The sequence below is a fragment of the Periplaneta americana genome, chromosome 16 (assembly GCF_040183065.1).
Source record: "Periplaneta americana isolate PAMFEO1 chromosome 16, P.americana_PAMFEO1_priV1, whole genome shotgun sequence".
In the NCBI taxonomy this organism is placed as follows: domain Eukaryota; kingdom Metazoa; phylum Arthropoda; class Insecta; order Blattodea; family Blattidae; genus Periplaneta; species Periplaneta americana.
Window position 1 is genome coordinate 175,749,120 of NC_091132.1, and position 19,421 is coordinate 175,768,540.

At 35.5% G+C, this 19,421-nt stretch overlaps 1 protein-coding gene across 1 annotated transcript; it reads right to left on the reverse strand.

The window, feature by feature from the left end:
- Nucleotides 1–687: 687 nt before the first annotated feature.
- Nucleotides 688–9,277, reverse strand: LOC138692010 (zinc finger protein 234-like). Its single transcript, XM_069814773.1, has 4 exons — nt 9,113–9,277; nt 5,968–6,093; nt 4,799–4,881; nt 688–3,665 (listed from the first exon to the last, which is right to left on the reverse strand). Exons 1-4 carry the CDS (start codon nt 9,206–9,208, stop codon nt 2,258–2,260), a joined length of 1,713 nt encoding a protein of 570 aa, XP_069670874.1. The 5' UTR covers nt 9,209–9,277; the 3' UTR covers nt 688–2,257.
- Nucleotides 9,278–19,421: the final 10,144 nt, after the last annotated feature.

The window sequence follows — 19,421 nt, forward strand, 5'->3', positions numbered from 1 at the left end:
AATATTTACTTCTGTATTTGTGTAATACAGTAATGCCGATTTAACAATTTGAAGGCGCTGGAAAACAATTGAATGTAGGAAAGCCCTCATGTCCAGCCATGTTGCCATATCTCTTTCGATGTCATGGGAATCCTCAGCGCATATGAATGAGTAGCGTCTCTGCAATACGATCTGAAATAAGTGCTAAGGAAATGCTCATTACTTAAGTGTTTCCTCATTTTATAAGTGACGACTATGAATTCGACCCTAATTGTTATTTTTAGTATTCATTATGTTTTCGGAGAACCATCAGTATAATCGTCGGTGAAATTCGCTTGTCTATTAGAAAAAATCGTTCTTCACATTTCTTATGAAACTGTAGTCATTTTATCCTGACGTCCTTCCAGAAAACTTAGAAAGATTATTACTTAAAACCAGAGCCATCTTCAGTTATAAGCCGGAGCATGGGTAGCTTTGGCAACGCTGAGTGCATGCAGGGGGAGGCGAAATAAGGATGACGTTTGACGTTTAAGTGCTTTGGTATCGTTGTGACGTGTATATTACCGACATTAATTTATACAAAAGTAAGTGCATATGATCACGATTCAGTGTATTGATGTACGTAATTCTTTACGGAATCTGAAATTATATTTTGAGTTTCAGAATATCGCATAACTACATGCATACAGTCACTTGTAATTAAAAAAATTAAAAGTATACGTGTTTTTTATTGATGGTACAAGGAAAAAGAAATAAGTAGTTAAGGAACTCTTACTTGTACTAAAAATAAATAAAATAACAACGTACATTCGCAATACCCTATTCCAATCAATTAACCATTATGTGGGCAGTAAATTGACAATGTTTTGCCACTTTATGTTGTTTCACCTCTGACGGGAAATGTCTAGAATATCATATACATTTTAATCTCATGTAATTGTCTGACGAACTTTTCTATAAATATTTCAGATGCCCAGGAAGCCAGTTTTGGTTTGAACATGTCCAGTCATCATAACAATTCAATTTCATCCGTAAAGCCCATAACACACTTGAAGAGTTTTCGCTAGCGAGAAATGTGTTGCGAGAAAGAGGCGAAGAGCCTTTCTCCACACACTTGGCGAGTTCTCGCTATCACAGATCACACCTCGCTATGATCATCTATGCACTGCCTTCATGCAGGAAGCATTTATCTGATTATAGTAATCACTCGTTTGGGGGAAATATTATAGGTTATGTATTTACGTACATTGTCGTACTTAAATATATAACCTGTAAGTATATTGTCGTACTTTACAAATTACGTACGAACGCTATGTTGAATCTAAGTATTCAGATGATGAGGAAATGGAGTTACAGGAACATATTTTGTTAATGAAAAGAAAAAGTAGGCCTAAAATTAAAGCCAGAAATATCCCAAAAATCACATTGTATCTTACGAAAATAAGGGCGAGTGTTGGACACTGGATTCGATTTGAATGATGATACGTTTAGGCATTACTTCAGGTTCAATGGACCACAGTTTTTTTACCATTCATGATATGATAGAGGATTCTTTGCTATGTTCTGATTAAAATTATGTAAACTGTTAAGACATATAGATATACTATTTCAAATCTTTAATCAGTACTATTAAATCTCATAAAAATAAAATATAGCCCTATTTATTTTCAGATAATCTGATAGGTATTTGTTTGCAGATTTCTTTCTTAAGTTTCGTGTTTTTATAGTTTTCATCCCGTGTATCATATAAATAGGCCTATGGGTGACCGTACAAGTTCGATAAGTTTCTGTCTGCAATTATCAGCAATCTTTACTCGTTTTCAAATAAAAACAATACAATTCACGGCCACCTGTGATAACTTTTTCTACATTCAATCGTCATAAAGAGTATAAATGTCAAACATCTTTGATAAATGTGTCAAGAAAATTCGCTGAGCTACCGATTTGAGCGATAAACTCGCGCGAGGTTTTTGCTTCGAACGAGAATCTCTTCCAGTGTGTGGACGTCCATTTGAATCCATGTTATCAATTTTTTTATTTTCTCGCAACACATTTCTCGCTGGCGAAAACTCTGCAAGTGTATTACGGGCCTTACTACCCATTGGGTGCCATTTGTCTCGTCTTTGTGTGTATAGAATTTGAAACACAGAGATGGCGGACAACATTTTGCTCAGACATCGTTTTTAAATATCTTCAAACCTATATCGTGTAGAGTGAATGACATTTCACACCAGAGTTACCAGTGTAGAATTTCTGACAGATATGGCAATATTCACTCTTATTGTTTGTCTTCACTCGTACCTGCCTTTTGAGGAAATTCGAATTCTCGTACAACCGTCCGCAGTTGTTTTATTTCAATAGCCCTGCCTTTGTGTGAGAATTCATGGCTTTTGAGAAGACAGGGATAGGTGAAAGCCTTCCCACAGATCTCGCACTTGAATGGCTTCGGTACCCTGTGTGTTCCTCCATGTATTTTCAGATCTAGAGAAGAAGCGAAAGTATCACCACAAATTTCGCAAGTAAACGGGTCCTTCTCCAAGTGTGAACCAACATGCATTTTCAGCTCTGAAGATGACGTAAACCGTTCTTCACAAACATAGCAACTGAAATAATTCTGACCTACGTGCATGAGTGCATGATTTTTCAGATCAGTCAAATTGGAATAATATTTCCCACACCCATCACAATTAAACGTCTTGTCGCCTGTGAATGCGTGTTCGTGGTTTTTGAAATGAATCAAATACGCGAAACTCTTGCCACATTTATCGCATTTGTAAGGCAAGTCGTCTTCGTGTACGCGTAAATGCATTCTGAGGGTGCTTACTTCCTTATAGGCCTTCTCACAGATACCACACTTGTATGGTCTCTCGCCGGTGTGGGTGCGTTCATGACTCTTCAGACCTGTACATAAAGAAAAGCTTTTCCCGCAAATATCGCATGTGTAGGGCTTTTCGCCAGTGTGTACACGTAAATGTAGTTTATAATATCCCGACTGCGAAAAACCCTTTCCACATAACTTACAGTAGACTGGCTTCTCGCCAGTGTGAGAGCGGATATGTTTCTTCAGTCTTACCAAATGCGAAAAACGTGCCCCACATATATCACAAGTGAATCCCTTTTCGCCCGTATGTACGAGGGCATGTTTTTTTAAGTTGTCGGATTGAGCGTAGGCGTTCCCACATATTTCGCACTTGAATGGCTTCTCCCTTAAGTGTGTATTGCTAACATGACGTTTCAGGTTTGACGAAGACTTGAAATTGTTACCACAAATTTTGCAAGAGTATGCCTTCTGGTTTGTGTGTACACGTTTGTGCTTCTTCATATTACTAGAGTCCGAAAATTTCTTCTCGCACACATCACAACTGTATGGTTTTCCGCCACTGTGTAAAATTTCATGTCTATTGAGATTTTCGAGTCTTGAAAAAGATTTCCCGCACTCACGACATCTGAATTGTTTGTCGACTTTGTGAAGCCGTCTATGTGTTTTGAGATGTTCCAAATGCCAAAATTTCTTTTCACAAACATCGCAAGTGAACGGCCTCTTACGTCTGTGTAATAGGGCATGGCTTTTGAGACTGGCTGAGTCGCAAAACAACTTTCCACAAACATCACATTGGTGTACCTTCTCGCCTGTCAGCTGGCACTCGTCTTCTATAAAACTGTCGCAAGCAGACGGTAGTTCAGTGCTGTGAAGAAAATATACTTTCAGTTGGAGCAATGACGACAAAAGCAGAGAAAGGCTGGTTCACAATAAATAGGGAACGAGAACCAGAGTGAATACGAGAAGTACAGAACGTTAATATGAAAATTTTTGATTCACAATAAACCGAGAACGTATACGACTATGCTTATCGATATGCATGTCAATAACGATATGTAAAGTCGATATTACGCATTCTTAAGTTATTTGTGTATAATTGACCAATGGCGTTCTCTCATGAGTACAAGGCAGCCAACATAAACACAGGTTAACCAACATCAAAATTTCAACGGTACTATAAATATGCCCATGCATCTTTATTATCACAACCTATTTTAAGTCTACCATAACGTAAAATAATTACAGAAGAAAAATTTGTAATAGAACAAAAATGAACACAACAGTAGTTATTGAATTGAAGCATGAATATGTAATGTGTAATACAACCAATAAAGTAATAAAATATGATTCACTTACGATCAGTGTCCGAAGATGCAGCTATTGAAAGTCACGTATTCTCCTTCATTTTCTCATCTTTATACGAGGCGCGCCGCTTATCGTAAATGTGAGGATTTTCCTCAACACACAATATTAGAATCTCATCAACTAAAACTTGCTCCATGATGCACAGCACAGAACAAAATAATGCATAGGTTATGTCACGGTCTTCTTGCTACAAAATATACGACAATATAGCCTTTAGATGGCAATAGAATGAATCTAGTGGGCTGTGTTCGGAAACGTGAACGCCAAAGTTGAAACTTGGCCAACTCTCCATTCCCGATCCCGGTCTCCGGCAAGCGTTTCGTTTATTGTGAATGCTCACATTTAAATGTACACATTTTAACAATTTTACCGTTTTCGTTTTCGTTCCGGTTCTCGTTTCCGGTTTGTTGTGAACCAGCCTTTATTTGTGTATAACTGACAAATGACGTTCTCTCATGACTACAAGCCAGCCAACATAAACGCACGTTAAAAAACTTCAAGCCAATTAATTGCAGTGATGGATGATTTGAACAATAATCATGTTGAAAACGATTAAAAATTTCTTCCCTTCGTCATTATTTAAATAAAGCAGCGAAACCAATAACGATGTAAAGCCTCACACACTTAACTCACCTTTCAGTTAGCACCTCATTCTCTTCTGCTGTTACTTCCAGTTTGACCTCCTCTTTCACTTTATTTAACTCACATGGCTCTTCCTGTAAAAGAAGATTACGTAAAAGAAAGCTGGATGATAACAGTTGAAGTGTCAGTGGACAGTGGTTCATAACTTACGCTCCAAATTTGATTTTAAATCCTATTTGAGCCAGTAAACAATGGAAACTTTTTTTTGTAAAAAATGCAAATAAATTTAAAAAATACAAACAAAAATATCGTGTCCTTTTGTATGAAATATGCTGTTTCACATAAAAATTCCATAAAGAATTACGTTAATATCAAGAATATGAGTGAATCTCGACTCACATCAAATACAGGCAAAGATGATTCATGAATAACAACTTGAAAAATGATTAAAATTTTGTGCTAAATTGGTAATGGAAAATTTTTGGAAAAGGCAGTTGGAACTTTTACAGATGCATGTGGATTCCTAGGAAATAAACAAATAAACTCAACGAAGGATGGTAATGTTCTAAAGAAATCTGAAAATCCTGTTAAAAGAATTTGTTTAGGTAGTGTAAACAACAATGGAAGAAATTATTTCATGTTCAGGGATACATCCCATCTACTTTTATATTCAGTTTCTTCAATTATTGCATTTCAACTTTTTATTTCTCGAGAAACTAGTTTGATATTACTGATTCCTAATTAATCTGTTGTTATATTCCAGCAAAAAGGTTCTCTTGGAATATTCTTAACTATTTACTACAACTGACCAGAAGAAATAGACATAAATTCTGTGGGCTTTAGTTATCAATGGAATTTGAAAAGAAAAGTTACAACACACCTAATGAAATGTATTTGCTACATCACGTGCAAACCACAAGTTTACTCATCAATTATTTACCAGAGTAACTGAGGGTGATCCCAGCTCTATACTTGGCTGTCAATTAAATGGTGAAAATTGTTAGGCGTGATGAAAACATCAAAACGGGTATGAATTAGTGAAGATTCAACAACACAGTTTCCAGGAAAAACAATGGGGTGGAAAATAATTACGAAAGACTACCAGATGGAGAAATGAACAACATAAAAAAACAATCGTAATCCCTGGAAGCCTGCATATAGCAACTATATAAGTCAGTACATAACAGAGGGAGAACTACAGACTAACGCATTGCACTCACCTCAGATTCACTCTTCACAACTGGCACAGGAATAAATTCAAATGTCACCTCTGATTTCACATCATAGCTGTGGTCTATAAATTCCGTCTTTGTTTCAGCTTCGTACTGATCTAATAAATTATCTTCCTGTAAAACACAGAATATGATAATTATGTGATATAGAAAGACGACAGTAAGGATAGAAATGTAATTTTATTGCCAAATTCATATTACTGTACAAATCCGAGATTTATGAGAAAAAGTTCTTGATGTCGAATAAGAACGAAAAGTAAATGGTCACTAGTAATGTCTGAAGCTACAGTCACTGAAATTCAGGACATTTCTGCTTACAAGTATTCTTTAATCACATCATGTGATATCGAAAGATCGTTCTCGGCTTTTAATCTAATTCTCACAGTTAGGTACAAGAAATTTCAAAGCAAAAACATGGAGAAATCGTTGGTTGTTTCAATCAATCGTTTATTAATATCATGACCAACAGTTTGTTGCAATACTGCAATTACGACTATAATAATTATGTCAAAGGCAAAGAAAGGTAAAATGAAAGTTACTTACAAATGCCTTTTAGGGAACATGGAGATAAACTTCCATCGTCATATAAGCCAGCCATTGGTCCCTATCCTGAGCAAGATTAATCCAGTCCCTAACCTCAAATTCCACTTCCTCTAATCCATTTTAATACAATTACCCCATCTACATCGGACTTGGCAAAGGTCTTTTTTCTCAGGCCTCTCAACTAACACTCTATTCTGGATTCACTGATAAGTGCTATATGCCTGCCCATCTCAAACATCTGAATTTAATGTACCTAATTATGTCACGTGAAGAATACAATGCGTGCAGTTCTGCGTTGTGTAACTTTCTCCATTCTCCCGTAACTTCATTTCTCTTAGCCTCACACATTTTCATAAGCACCTTATTCTCCAACACTCTTAATCTCTATTTCTCTCTCAAAGTGAGAGTCCCAGTTTCAAAACCATAGAGAAAAACCTGTGGAATGTGCTCTTCCGTTGGCGGTCGCAGAAAGCACACGAGGACGTTCTTTGCCGCTCAATTATTTGCTGAATTACAGTGGGTTTGATTTATTATCATAGGAGCTACGACATGATGATGTTTAATGCTGTGACAAATAGATTTGTCGTCTGGTAGCTCGGCAACGAAAGAACAAAAATGGTGAACGATACTACTTACCTAGACTTTATACAGCCTTCACTTCCTAAGACGTAAGCAAAGAGGAGGAGTCACGCCGGGAATAACAGCGTCGCGACTATAGTTTTTTTGAGAGCAGACTGGATGACAAAAGCTTCTCAACCGAATAATAACACACATTTTCCACAATTATTCTGCGTTTAATTTTCTCCCGAGTGTCACTTATATTTGTTTTTTTTTTTTTTGTTTTAGTAGATTATTTTACGACGCTTTATCAACATCTAGGTTATTTAGCGTCTGAATGAGGTGAAGGTGATAATGCCGGTGAAATGAGTCCGGGTCCAACACCGAAAGTTACCCGGCATTTGCTCATATTGCGTTGATGGAAAACCCCGGAAAAAACCTCAACCAGGTAACTTGCCCCGACCGGGAATCGAACCCGGGTCACCTGGTTTCGCGGCTAGACGTGCAAACCGTTACTCCACAGTTGTGGGCCTTATATTTGTTACTGCAGCTGAAAGACATATGTGTTTTTTGACCTTTTCTAAGGGTAAATTTCTAATTTGTATATTTCCATTTCGTACTATATTCTGGACAAAAGTGATAAAGTTCGGAAGTTAGAAAGTTAACAAAGTAACAATTCGGATATTTATGTATGAGTAAATAATACATTTATAGAAAAATACACTTAATAAAATTGAAGAGCGCTTGTTTGACAATTATTACTTTAAATTATTATTAATCCAATTAAACCTCTGAAGTCTATTTTTTACTGTACCTATTTCAACTTTTAGAGGATATTTCTAATTTTCACTGCCTAGTTGGATGCATATTTTCAGGTTATACAGAGTGAGGCATAGGAACCAAGTGTTTTTAAAATAATCATAAAACAGTTAGATTTTGTTTTCAACACATTTTATTCGTAGAACAACGTTTGTGAGAACATACCATTTCAATTATGAGCGGAAAATTACATCTGGCATGTGATTTCCGTCTGTGTTGACGCATTGTTTAAGGCGCTGACGAAAATTCACCTCTATTCTTTCCAGGGGATCTCTGTTGATTTGGGTGATGTGTTCACGTACTGTGTCCCTTAATTCATCTAATAATCGGGGCTTATCCTCGTAAACACGTGCCTTTAGTTACTCACATAGAAAAAAATCACGTGGACAGGTCAGGGGACCGAAGCAGCCATGGAACATCACCAAATCTCGAAATGAGACGATTGGAAAACAGGAGGCAAAGAACTGCCATTGACGCTCTGGAGATATGCGCCGTGGCCCCATCTTGCTGAAACCACCTATCTTGTTTGGGTGTAAATGTAAATCGCCATGCAAAATCCGTCTTACCGTACGATTGCTGATTCCAAGAGCAGCTCAATGTCTTCGAGCAGAGCGGCCTGGGTTGCGCAGTATCGCTTATCTAACTGAAAGTTTTCTGGAGTACGCACTCTGTGTTGGGGGCCGGGCGATTTATTCTTCAGTATTGCGCCTTTTTTTTTAAGATTTTTTAACCCAACATAAGATTATGTCACGCACGGGAACAGAATCATTGCGATTAATATTGAATCTGTAGCAAAACTCACGCCGTATCGCGGTCACTGACTCGACATTTCTAACAAAACAATCATACGCAAACATGCGTCCACTGCTCCATGATGCCGGCTGCAGGTGAAATGCTATGAGCCACGGAATGGACTGTCACATGCCGCACGTCTCCTCCCTTTCATAATCACCGAGTACAAGCCATTTAAAAACACTTAGTTCCCATGCCCCATCCTGTACATAATGTTTCATGATCTAATGGTAAATATTCTATACCCCTATACTGGTTGGCTGATCACCCATCATTCCTGAGGCAGTGGACGTGAGGATGGCTATTCGGCCTTAGCCCTGTGTGGGTTGTCGCACCCATGGTTAGTCTATGATAACTTTCCCACCAAATGATGTTATATAAGCCTATCACACCTCTACAAAATAAGTAATTGGCCTAATACCTCAGATAAAGACTCCTTCTTTATATCTGCGTTGTCACTTGTTTGTAGACCTGCAGGCTCATGGTCCAACTCAGAACATTTCTCGATCATGTCCATCACGACTGAAAAATAAAATTAAACAACAAACTTTAATTTACATGCAGTAGAGTGTTGCCACAAAGTTTAGGGGCAATTTTTACAAAGTGCTGTCATGGCCTTAAATTATCAGAAAAACTAATTGTTGCCTTATTGTTGCGTTTTTTTTTTTGCAATGGGGAAGATAGAAGAGAAACGCAAACTAAAATTTTGTATATTGGACAAAATTATAAGTAAAAAAATCACTGTTATTTGAGCGACTTAGTGACACATTAACTAAAGATTACAGAGTTAATTGATGGGAAGAAATACGTCGATATGGAAAATAAACTGGATCGATACCACAGAAGAAATGAGAAATTTTAGAGATGGTTGCTTGCCAAATATAAGATTAACGGTAAATAAAAACAGTTTTATGGACACCAGAAGTGAAATTTTATAGAAGAAACTTGTGAGTACAAAACAAAGACGACGATATAAAAAGAAATGATAACGAAAATGTAAAAAGGAATACCGAAAAATTAACACAAAGTTCTCTACGGAACTTTACATTGACAATTTAGAAACATAATGTGAAAAAGAACTCATCTGCCATAAACAAAAACGAAAATAACCAACTTCAACTGCAACTTCATACAATACACTTGTGCATAAGCAGATTGGAAATAAGGATAATATAAATTTGTATCAGTCTAACATTAGATTCAATGAAGATATTCCAGACCAAACAAATGATGTAATGATGCATAATATTAATTTAATAAAACTTTCTTTTATAGTTACAGATGGGACAAAGTTCATGCAAAATTAAAAATCTTCAGCAGCAAAATAAGTCAAGCTCTACTAAACGAAATGGTTTACAACAGAGTCTACAAATATTATGTAAATTGATTCATTCCAGATACATTTTTTTTATATTCTTGTTACATACGCATAATTCTTGTCACTTTATTATCTTTATTATTAAACTGTTGTTTCTTTACACATAATTAAGACACTTACCACTCTTTCAGCCTTCTTAGGAAACTTTCTACACTTTTAACAGAAATTATTATCATTCTGAAGTTAAAAATATAGGCTACGCGAGAAGTAAGTTCTGTTTACTACGATAACTAAAAACAGCGTAATTAATCATTAATGAGTTTAATATCCTTCGCCACAAATAGGATACTCTCAGTGATAAAATGAAACTATGAGTGAATGCAAACTTATAAGAAAACTATTAGCAAATAATAATAATATTAGTTCCAATTATGCAACAAGAACTTGTAAAATTTGCTACTAGTATTAGTACATTTTCATTTGTAATATTTCAGTTTTCTTCTCAGCATTATGTAACATAAATATTCAATAAATTACAAATAAGTTTACTAATGTTATTCGTTTGTACATTATTACGCAAAAGAGCCCAGGAGGCAATATTAGACAAACAGACTGTTACCCCAGTAATTCGTCCTGGATCCCTCGCATGAGTAAATTTTTACTACTTTACAGCCAGTATAGGAAATTAAAACCAAACACTGAAAATACCTTAGTCTTGTAGTGTGGAGTAGTAGAAACACGATGTGATCACTGGGAGAGCTGTGGTCCCACCCAACCCGCCCTAAATAGGTTCCTTACTTATATAGGAAAATCGTCGTACTTCAACGAAGATGGCCATATTCCGTCGTTGTGACGTTATTTGAGGTGGAGTGGGAGAATGATTGCAGTGTCGCCAACTATGGTAACCATTCATATTATCTTACACACCTAACAAAAATTAATCTAATCTAACTTAATCTAACCTAACCTAACGTGCTACACACCTATTTTAACATTCCTAACGATTAGCACATCTGATGTAACATTTCTCGCAGTTTCATTTCGTTTGCCGATATTGACATCCCTGCTACGCCTCTGCTGGAACTGAAGAGTCATCTACTGGAAGTGAAGTGAAACTGCTATTCTGTTAATTACGTTTCCGAAGTTGTTTCTGTGTTAACTGCAAGAATTACTTTTTATTGGGTTATTTTACGACGCTGTATCAACATCTAGGTTATTTAGCGTCTGAATGATATGAAGGTGATAATGCCGGTGAAATGAGTCCGGGGTCCAGCACCGAAAGTTACCCAGCATTTGCTCGTTTTGGGTTGAGGGAAAACCCCGGAAAAAACCTCAACCAGGTAACTTGCCCCGACCGGGATTCGAACCCGGGCCACCTGGTTTCGCAGCCAGACGCGCTGACCGTTACTCCACAGGTGTGGACGCAAGAATTATTGTGTCATTGTAGTGTTAATTGCATTTATATTGTACAATAAAAATTGAAATGTGTCGTGGTTGAGATAAAATATTCTAAATTGATTTCCAGCGCCACAATCCCAGTGATAACGTGTGAATATTCGTTAGGAGTCCGTTGGAAGTGGCAGTAAAAGGTATCCCCCGTAACATGCCATGAAGGCAATTGCGGAGCATGGAGGTAGAGCCCCATGCTTTCCATGACCTCGGCACTAGAATGAGGTGGTGTGGTCGGCACCACGCTCTGGCCGCCTTTTACCCCCGGGAAAGACCCGGTACTCAATTTTATAGGAGGCTGAGTGAACCTGGGGGCCGTTCTGAAAGTTTGGCAACGAGAAAAAATCCTGTCACCACCTGGGATCGAACCCCGGACCTTAGAGTAATAAAAATTGAGCTAAACAAGTACGTACCACATTCCACAGAATCCGGTGAAGAAAATACGAAAACTGTAGCACCTAAGGTATAGAATCTATAAAAACATAACCATATTACAAACACAACTGGAGAATTTAAGACTGAGGTTGTTACAAAGACATTAACACACAACCTTTTCCACTAGAAATTCAACGATAAGGCAAAACGATAGTTTGCATAGGACAGCATAAAGATCTCAATGAAAACATCTTCCTGTGTGCTATTTTTATATAAGACTGTGCAAAGAATGAAATGTATTTCTCCGTCATGAGTGTATCCACATCACGACAGACAGTTGGAGGGAAAGAAATAGAGATATTTAGCGGCAAAGTTCTATCTTGGTTTGAGCCAAAGTTCCTCTGTGAAGAAGAAATCGTGTAACTTATGCTTGTAAAGGGTTCTGTTACCTCAATTACTTCAAGACCAAATGATGATTTTCATGCAGTGGTAATTCCTTCAAAATATTTCGTAATTATTACGTGGCTAGCGAATTCTTAATAACGTAACAATGCGTGACGGAATGGCGATCCAGTAGGCAGTACCTCAAAAGCAAGCAGAAATTAAATCCATGGCAAGAAAAAGGGGCCCAAACCTTTTATTATTGTCACTCAATACAACATAATGTTCTTTGAAGAAGAATATTATGTATTTATATACCTGCTGTAATCCGCCACACTTCAGCCACATTAAATAAACACAGAACAATGGGCCTACCCTTGCAACTTGTTTTAACAGTACGTCCAGCAGAAGTGACTTCAAGAATGCCGTGATACAGGTTCACGTAAAAGACTGAATGTATTATAATTATGTTTAGCATAATACCAGTCTTGCAAATACGCGAGTATTTATCCGATTTTCGGGTAGAATTGTGATCGGAGGGTATTTTGGCGGGTATTGATATTTTTTGAATGAATGTCTAAATTTAAATTACTGATTTATTTTACCCGTCATTATGTACTTTGTATATAAAATAACAATGCGAATACTAGTTCTCGCCTCTACTTTATACAAGTGCACTAGTAGCCTGTAAGTAGGGACTGGATTTTTATGTAATTACATATTATATTCATTTCAACCTAACCGTATATAAATAACAAATCTTTGCGAATCTTGTAATTACCATTAATATATTAAAATGTGATACTACATACTTTTACATATTTACCTCACATTACATATTGTGGCTTGGTATTACATAAATCTACATATTTAGTTGTTTTATTCATTTTTACTTCTCTAAAAGGGAAAAGAAAAAAAAAACTTCTGCTGGGGAAGTTACAATTTGAAATACACAGATTTAAAAAGCCATTTTACCTACCCAAGAAAGAATATATTTCGTGATGAAACATAACGTCCTTAGTTCCAGGAAGTAATAGAGGCACTAACCCCATACCGCCCACTGTAAATATGAGTGAACAAAAGGCAACCTTTCTCATAAAATTATATTGTATTGTAAAAATCACTGAAAGTAGCGTTGCCTTCATGTAGTGGAGTGGGACAAGGACGTCATGTTTTGTCTCGAATTATAATTGTTCTGCACACGCCTTAACATGCCATTCCCATGCAATTTGCAACCTTACTCACCCCTTCCTAATCCTTCCAGGGAAAACCTGTGTCAAGTCTGACATGAGTCGCTAATAAAAGTAGCCGACTTTTGAAAAGAAGGTGGAGTAAAGGAACAAACTGGAAAGTTGTCGAAAGATTAAAAGAGATAGCTTTTCATGTTATTGCTTGACCTCTTTATTTAAAAATTTAGAACACCTATACGGAAATAGTTTTTTTTAGCAATTAGAAAGTATGGTTCTCGACTGGAATAATCCTACCCTTCTGAGTGAGGCAGGAATGTCACTTTTCAAACAACAGTTTGAGGTATAGTTTGAGGTTTTAGTAGGTACTTTGTTTCTTACAGGGAGCAGCTAAATGCATATGTCCCACATCTCCTCTTATGTTCTCCTAATCCAGTAAAGCGAAACAATGCTTGCAGTAATGTTGTGTCATTCATTTCACTCACTTACAGTACCTATAAAGTGCAAATGAGTTTATTTACTGCTTTTAACTAAAATGGCCCTGTATCTTCAACCCTAACAACAAAAATAAAATCATGGATTGCAATGGACGAAGCTTTCACAACAGATGGAAAAATAGTAATGTTTCAAGTGTGCGGTTAAAAAGTCGGGCGCTCTATGAAATCACAACTGGAGAGTCTTGCCTATCCTATACTTGCGAGATATTGATATTAAATATTTTCATGATTTTACATATTTTGGTACATATTCAGCTTTCTTACATAAATATGTACATATTTCACAACTTGATATTACATAAAAGTCCTGTCCCTACCTATAAGTATTTAGTTAGTGATTTCTCTAAAATATACTGTATCTGTTGCCGCTAATTTAGCGCCAAGTTTCTTAAGCGTACTCCGCTTCCTCATCTTCAATTGTCTCCTCTCTATTACTAACATAACTTTGACGGCGTTACGAAAGTTGCACACGCACACACACACTATGCCTTGCATATACGAGTATGTAGTTAACAAGTTAGGTTATGTTAGTTTAGGCTTTTTATTATGCCTTGCACATACGCTGAGAAAAAGGCTGGTAATTTTTTCTTGTATTCTGATGTTGTCAGTAATAAGATTGTCTATGTAATGGCGGACTTTCCCTTCTGAAATCATCAGTACAAACTCAGCGCATTTAGACCTAGTTTCATCTCTGTTGCTGCTACCACTTTCCCTACAGTCACTCACTACTAATCAGGATTGCCAGATTTTTAGATCTACAAAGTAGGGACATCCATTTTCCATCATATAGGCCTACAGTACTTACTTTTTTCTTAAAGGAAGAGTGATATGAATATGGGCAGAGTTTACATTTTCATGACTATACAAAAAATATATATCCCTTTATATGCCGTTGAAGAAACTAATAGACTATGAATTTCAAAATTGCAATTTTAATTAAAAAACATATTGTAACTTAGGTATATATTTCCAAGTACAAAACAATACTTATCTGAGTGTAATTTAGGCCTACATCACGTTTCTCTGGCGTCTTTCTGAAAGGCTTGTGGCAAAATAATGTTATGCCAAATTATTAACTCAATGACATAATAGTAGTTGCATCACATGGATTTGCCTAGCTGTTTATTAGTAAATGTAAAGCACAAATTCCAAAAGATGGCATCACATATGACAAAATATTTAGTTAATTGATTAACTAGTGGACTTACTCGTGTTAATTAAGTATTATATTTATTTATTTATTATTTTGCTAATAATTATAACATAACATATATTATATATAGAAAAAACTTTAGCTCGTCCCTGAAAGAGGAAATAATAAGTATACAATACAATTTGTCTTATGTCTACTATGCAATTATAGTATATAAATTTAAATTCACAATTTTTCAATTTTTATAAAATCCATACATAACCTTTTAAATTTAATACTAGAACTATTAGAATTGACAAGATTAGGATATTTAAATATAAATTTGTTATATATTCTTGGGCCTAAATTACTACTATGATTAAATACTGTAACAGTGTTGCATTTTGCTTCAAACAATCTTAAAGAATTCATTGAATAAGTCCACTAGTTAATCAATTAATTATATTCAAGTGTTAAAAGTAGTGTACGTAAGATTCAAAATGGATTATAAAAATATTTAGACTAAATTTCGATGTATATTAATTGATTACGATCACAAATTTATTGATACCTAAACTCATATTAGTGACTCAGGGTTCTATTATTGCTCCAAATCCATCATTTAACAAACAGTATACATTTTCAGAGCTTATATATATATATATATATATATATATATATATATATATATATATATATATATCTTTATCACTGAACTTTAGAATTTTCAAAAAGATTTTTCCATTCTCTGATTAACGTCTCTTTTTAATTGTTTATAAATATAATCTTCACCACTGAATTCGCTGTCACGAACCTTACACTTGCCAACATATAAGTTACGTATTTTTCCAATGTGCAAACTTATATTGTTAAGAAACTTACTGTATTTTAAATTTAATATAATTATTTAGCTCTGCAAAAAAATAGTTACTATTTTTTTTTATTTTAGTAGATTATTTTACGACGCTTTATCAACATCTAAGGTTATTTAGCGTCTGAATAATATGAAGGTGATAATGCAGGTGAAATGAGTCCGGGGTCCAACACCGAAAGTTACCCAGCATTTGCTCATATTGGGTTGAGGGAAAACCCCGGAAAAAACCTCAACCAGGTAACTTGCCCCAACCGGGAATCGAACCTGGGCCACCTGGTTTCGCGGCTAGACGCGCTAGCCGTTACTCCACAGGTGTGGACAATAGTTACTAGGTAACGGAAAATTTATACAAGTGATGTTAATTTTCTAAAGGAGAGACTTTTAGAGTCCCGTCTCCAATCGAAGCGCAACTCGAGATTTTTGAAAGGGACATGTCCCGCCAAATCGGAACATCTGGCAACCCTGCTAGTAATGCGCAATCGACACCTCGTAAAATAACACAGAAGCAGCAGATTTATAATTTGGAAAGTCTCTAAATCCCTTACAAAATATAATGAATAAAGCCTGGATTTTATGTAGTATGAAAATGAGAAATATGTACATTAACGTGTAGCTAAAAATGGCAAAATATGTAGATAAATATTTAGTAAATAAAACTTTAGTAATTTAGTAATTTAAAACCTAAGCTGGTATTAGATGTATGTTTGCACAGTAATAAAAAAATTACAGGTGCACATGTGATTCAAGCTCATTTAATTAGTCTTTGAGGGCGCTTTTGATAATTAAATATTTTTCCATATTTTCTGCTGTCATTGATCGTCTCGTCAATGGCAACCCATATGTAGGAATCATCAAGTTCAGCTCAAATAGTTTCCATTGTGTCAGTGTAGCAGGAGTTGAAATAATTTTTCCAGAGTGTTGATTCATGGGAAATATTGAAGTTGCAGTATTTCCGTAGGAATGTTTGAAACTTTGGAACTCCAAGTTTATATCATGGCATATTTGCAGCAACCATTGCCATGCACAAATTTTTTATTAAATTCACTGGTAGAAGACGAAGAATGTTTTAGCACCACCTGTGTAAGAAGAACTTGTTTCTTTTCGACGCAGCACGTTTTTTATTTCTAGCATGAAGTTCAATTTTTAAATGCTGTTCTAATTGTGACTTCATGGAGCAGGCAATGCGTTTGTCACACATTTTTCACACCACGATTTTAGCATCGTAGTACAGGAATCGTCAATTGAAACCCAGTCTTTTAACTTGGATGCAAATGGCATTAGACTAGCTACTTGTATCACCTGATATCAAAATAAGCTTCTCAAGAAAACAGAAAAAAACTATTGTTTTCTTTTAGAGCAACTGATTTGGGGTGTTAGAATTGGTTGAAGGCAAACTCCGGTTCAGTCTTGGGAGCAACAGTGCCTGGTACCATTTGTTAAATCACAGAGAGTTTTCGCATCAACAAGCAATGACAAATGCTAAACGCTATATGTACGTCATGACATATAATAGTACATTTGAGATTCAAGAATAATTTAAAGAGTTGTGTATAAAGTGAAAATTAAAATTAAGGTGACATTCAACATTTAATTTTTTAAGGTGACATGTATTTATCTAGCCTGACGAGTTTACTTCCTTGGTTTGAATTGTAAATTATTTAAAAATAGCGTGTAAAAGGGCCTTAGACTAGAAATGTTTAGTTTAAATGTAGTTCTGTTTATAAGTATGCATAAGAATGCAATTATTTGACTTATTTGAACTGCTGTATCAGTGAAGCGAGGTGAGTCAGTGAAGTTATGGTTTTACAGTGCAGTGAACACTTCCGATCAGTGATAATTTATAGCGTCAATGAAATATGTTCTATAGTGTCAGTGAAATGTGTGCTAAAGTGTCAGTGAAATGCGTCATAGTGCCATTACAGGGAATGAGATGAGAGTAAAGTGAAAGACTATTGAAACTTATGTAGGACCTATACATAATTATGAAGGTTGTGTTGGAAAATTAGGTGTTTTATTTTATGTTTCATTATTATTGTGTTAAATTCTATTGTGTATTCTTATTGTATTGTGTATAAAATTGTATATGTGTTGTAAATTGTATTATGTATTGTAAATTTTATTGTGTATTGCTTATCATTTTAACTGTGTATTGTTAATATTGTATATACCACTGCCACCTGGTGCTTGCCCACTTGCAGTGTAAATAATTACATACATCATGCAACGAGCCTATAATGGTAGTAATTAAGACGCGAGTATGTTTGTTTATGAAGCGAGCGCAAACGAGTTTCATAATTTTCATACGAGCGCCTTAATTACCATTACCATTATAGGCAAGTTTCATACGACTTTTTATGCTCGACCATATTTCTAACTTGAAATTATTCATAAGTATTCATGTTATGGTTATGTAAGTGACGAGCGGAACTGACCTGAATTGTGAGATGTGCGCAGACGCGAAAGTATTGATTTTTTTCGAAACACGAATGTCATTGACCTTGATATAATCTAGAGAATAACATGAACATTAGGCTTGATATAACCTGGAAATTGATTTAGAATTGAAAAACGAGATGACAAATTGAATTTATTCCAATATTATTTACAATTAATGCTAATTATTATAGTAACAGAACATAACCTTCTGCGACAGCATTGGACTTCTAGCCTCCATGACTTTTTGCTAATTGTCTTTCGATTGCATATCCGAGAATAATGGTACAATCAGTACAATGGTGATTTCTAATTGGCTGAACAAATGAATTATAATGAATAGGTGTACTTTAATGAGGTGCATTAAAGGGCTACTACCAGGTGTATAATTACTACATTTCGGCATGGTCGAGCAAAAAACCAATTGCATGTCGCCATTTGTTATCATTATAGGATATCAGTTTACTGACGCTAGAGTTGTGAGAAAAAGTGTACATTCCCTATCGTTAAATCACTGCACTAAGTAGAGAGAAATAAAAGATGGGAGGAAATTTTGAAAATAATTGTGGATTTAACGGGAAATAACTCTTCAATGAGATGCATAAACATGTCGCATATTTTCTAAAGCTTTGGAGAAAAGAAGTTTCAGAAAGTAAGAACATTTTATATCCTCATATAAATTAAGCTTCGTGTATGATCTGTACCAATGAAGTTTATATAACCTCAATCCGTATTAAATTCATATGGAAGAAAATTATGTATTCACAACATTCGATAGTACTTACAATGATCTTGGCAGTAGGAGATGTTATCAAAGATGCAAAAGAAATCATTTCAATCTTCACATAAGCCGAACTAGTTCTAAAGCATGTTGGAACTGGGAGATAACTAATGGGTCGGAATCAGTTCTAGTCTTGTTCGAACACACACTGAGCTACTGTGTATGAGCAAGCAGTTCTGAATCGATATGGAACCGTGCTGGAACACTGATTACCAGGGAAAGGATTTATATGTAAATACATATTTACTTATAAAGCTAATATAATTTATATTTTGCATTATCTTTATGTTTCACAATGTGTAG

Coding starts and splice junctions, on each gene's coding strand:
- LOC138692010 (XM_069814773.1), bottom strand. CDS start 9,208: ATGGACATGATCGAGAAATGTTCTGAGTTGGACCATGAGCCTGCAGGT. Junction 6,094..9,112: donor AGAAGGAGTCTTTATCTGAG/GTATTAGGCCAA, acceptor TGTGTTTTACAG/GAAGATAATTTATTAGATCA. Junction 3,666..4,798: donor AATGAGGTGCTAACTGAAAG/GTGAGTTAAGTG, acceptor TTTTCTTCACAG/CACTGAACTACCGTCTGCTT.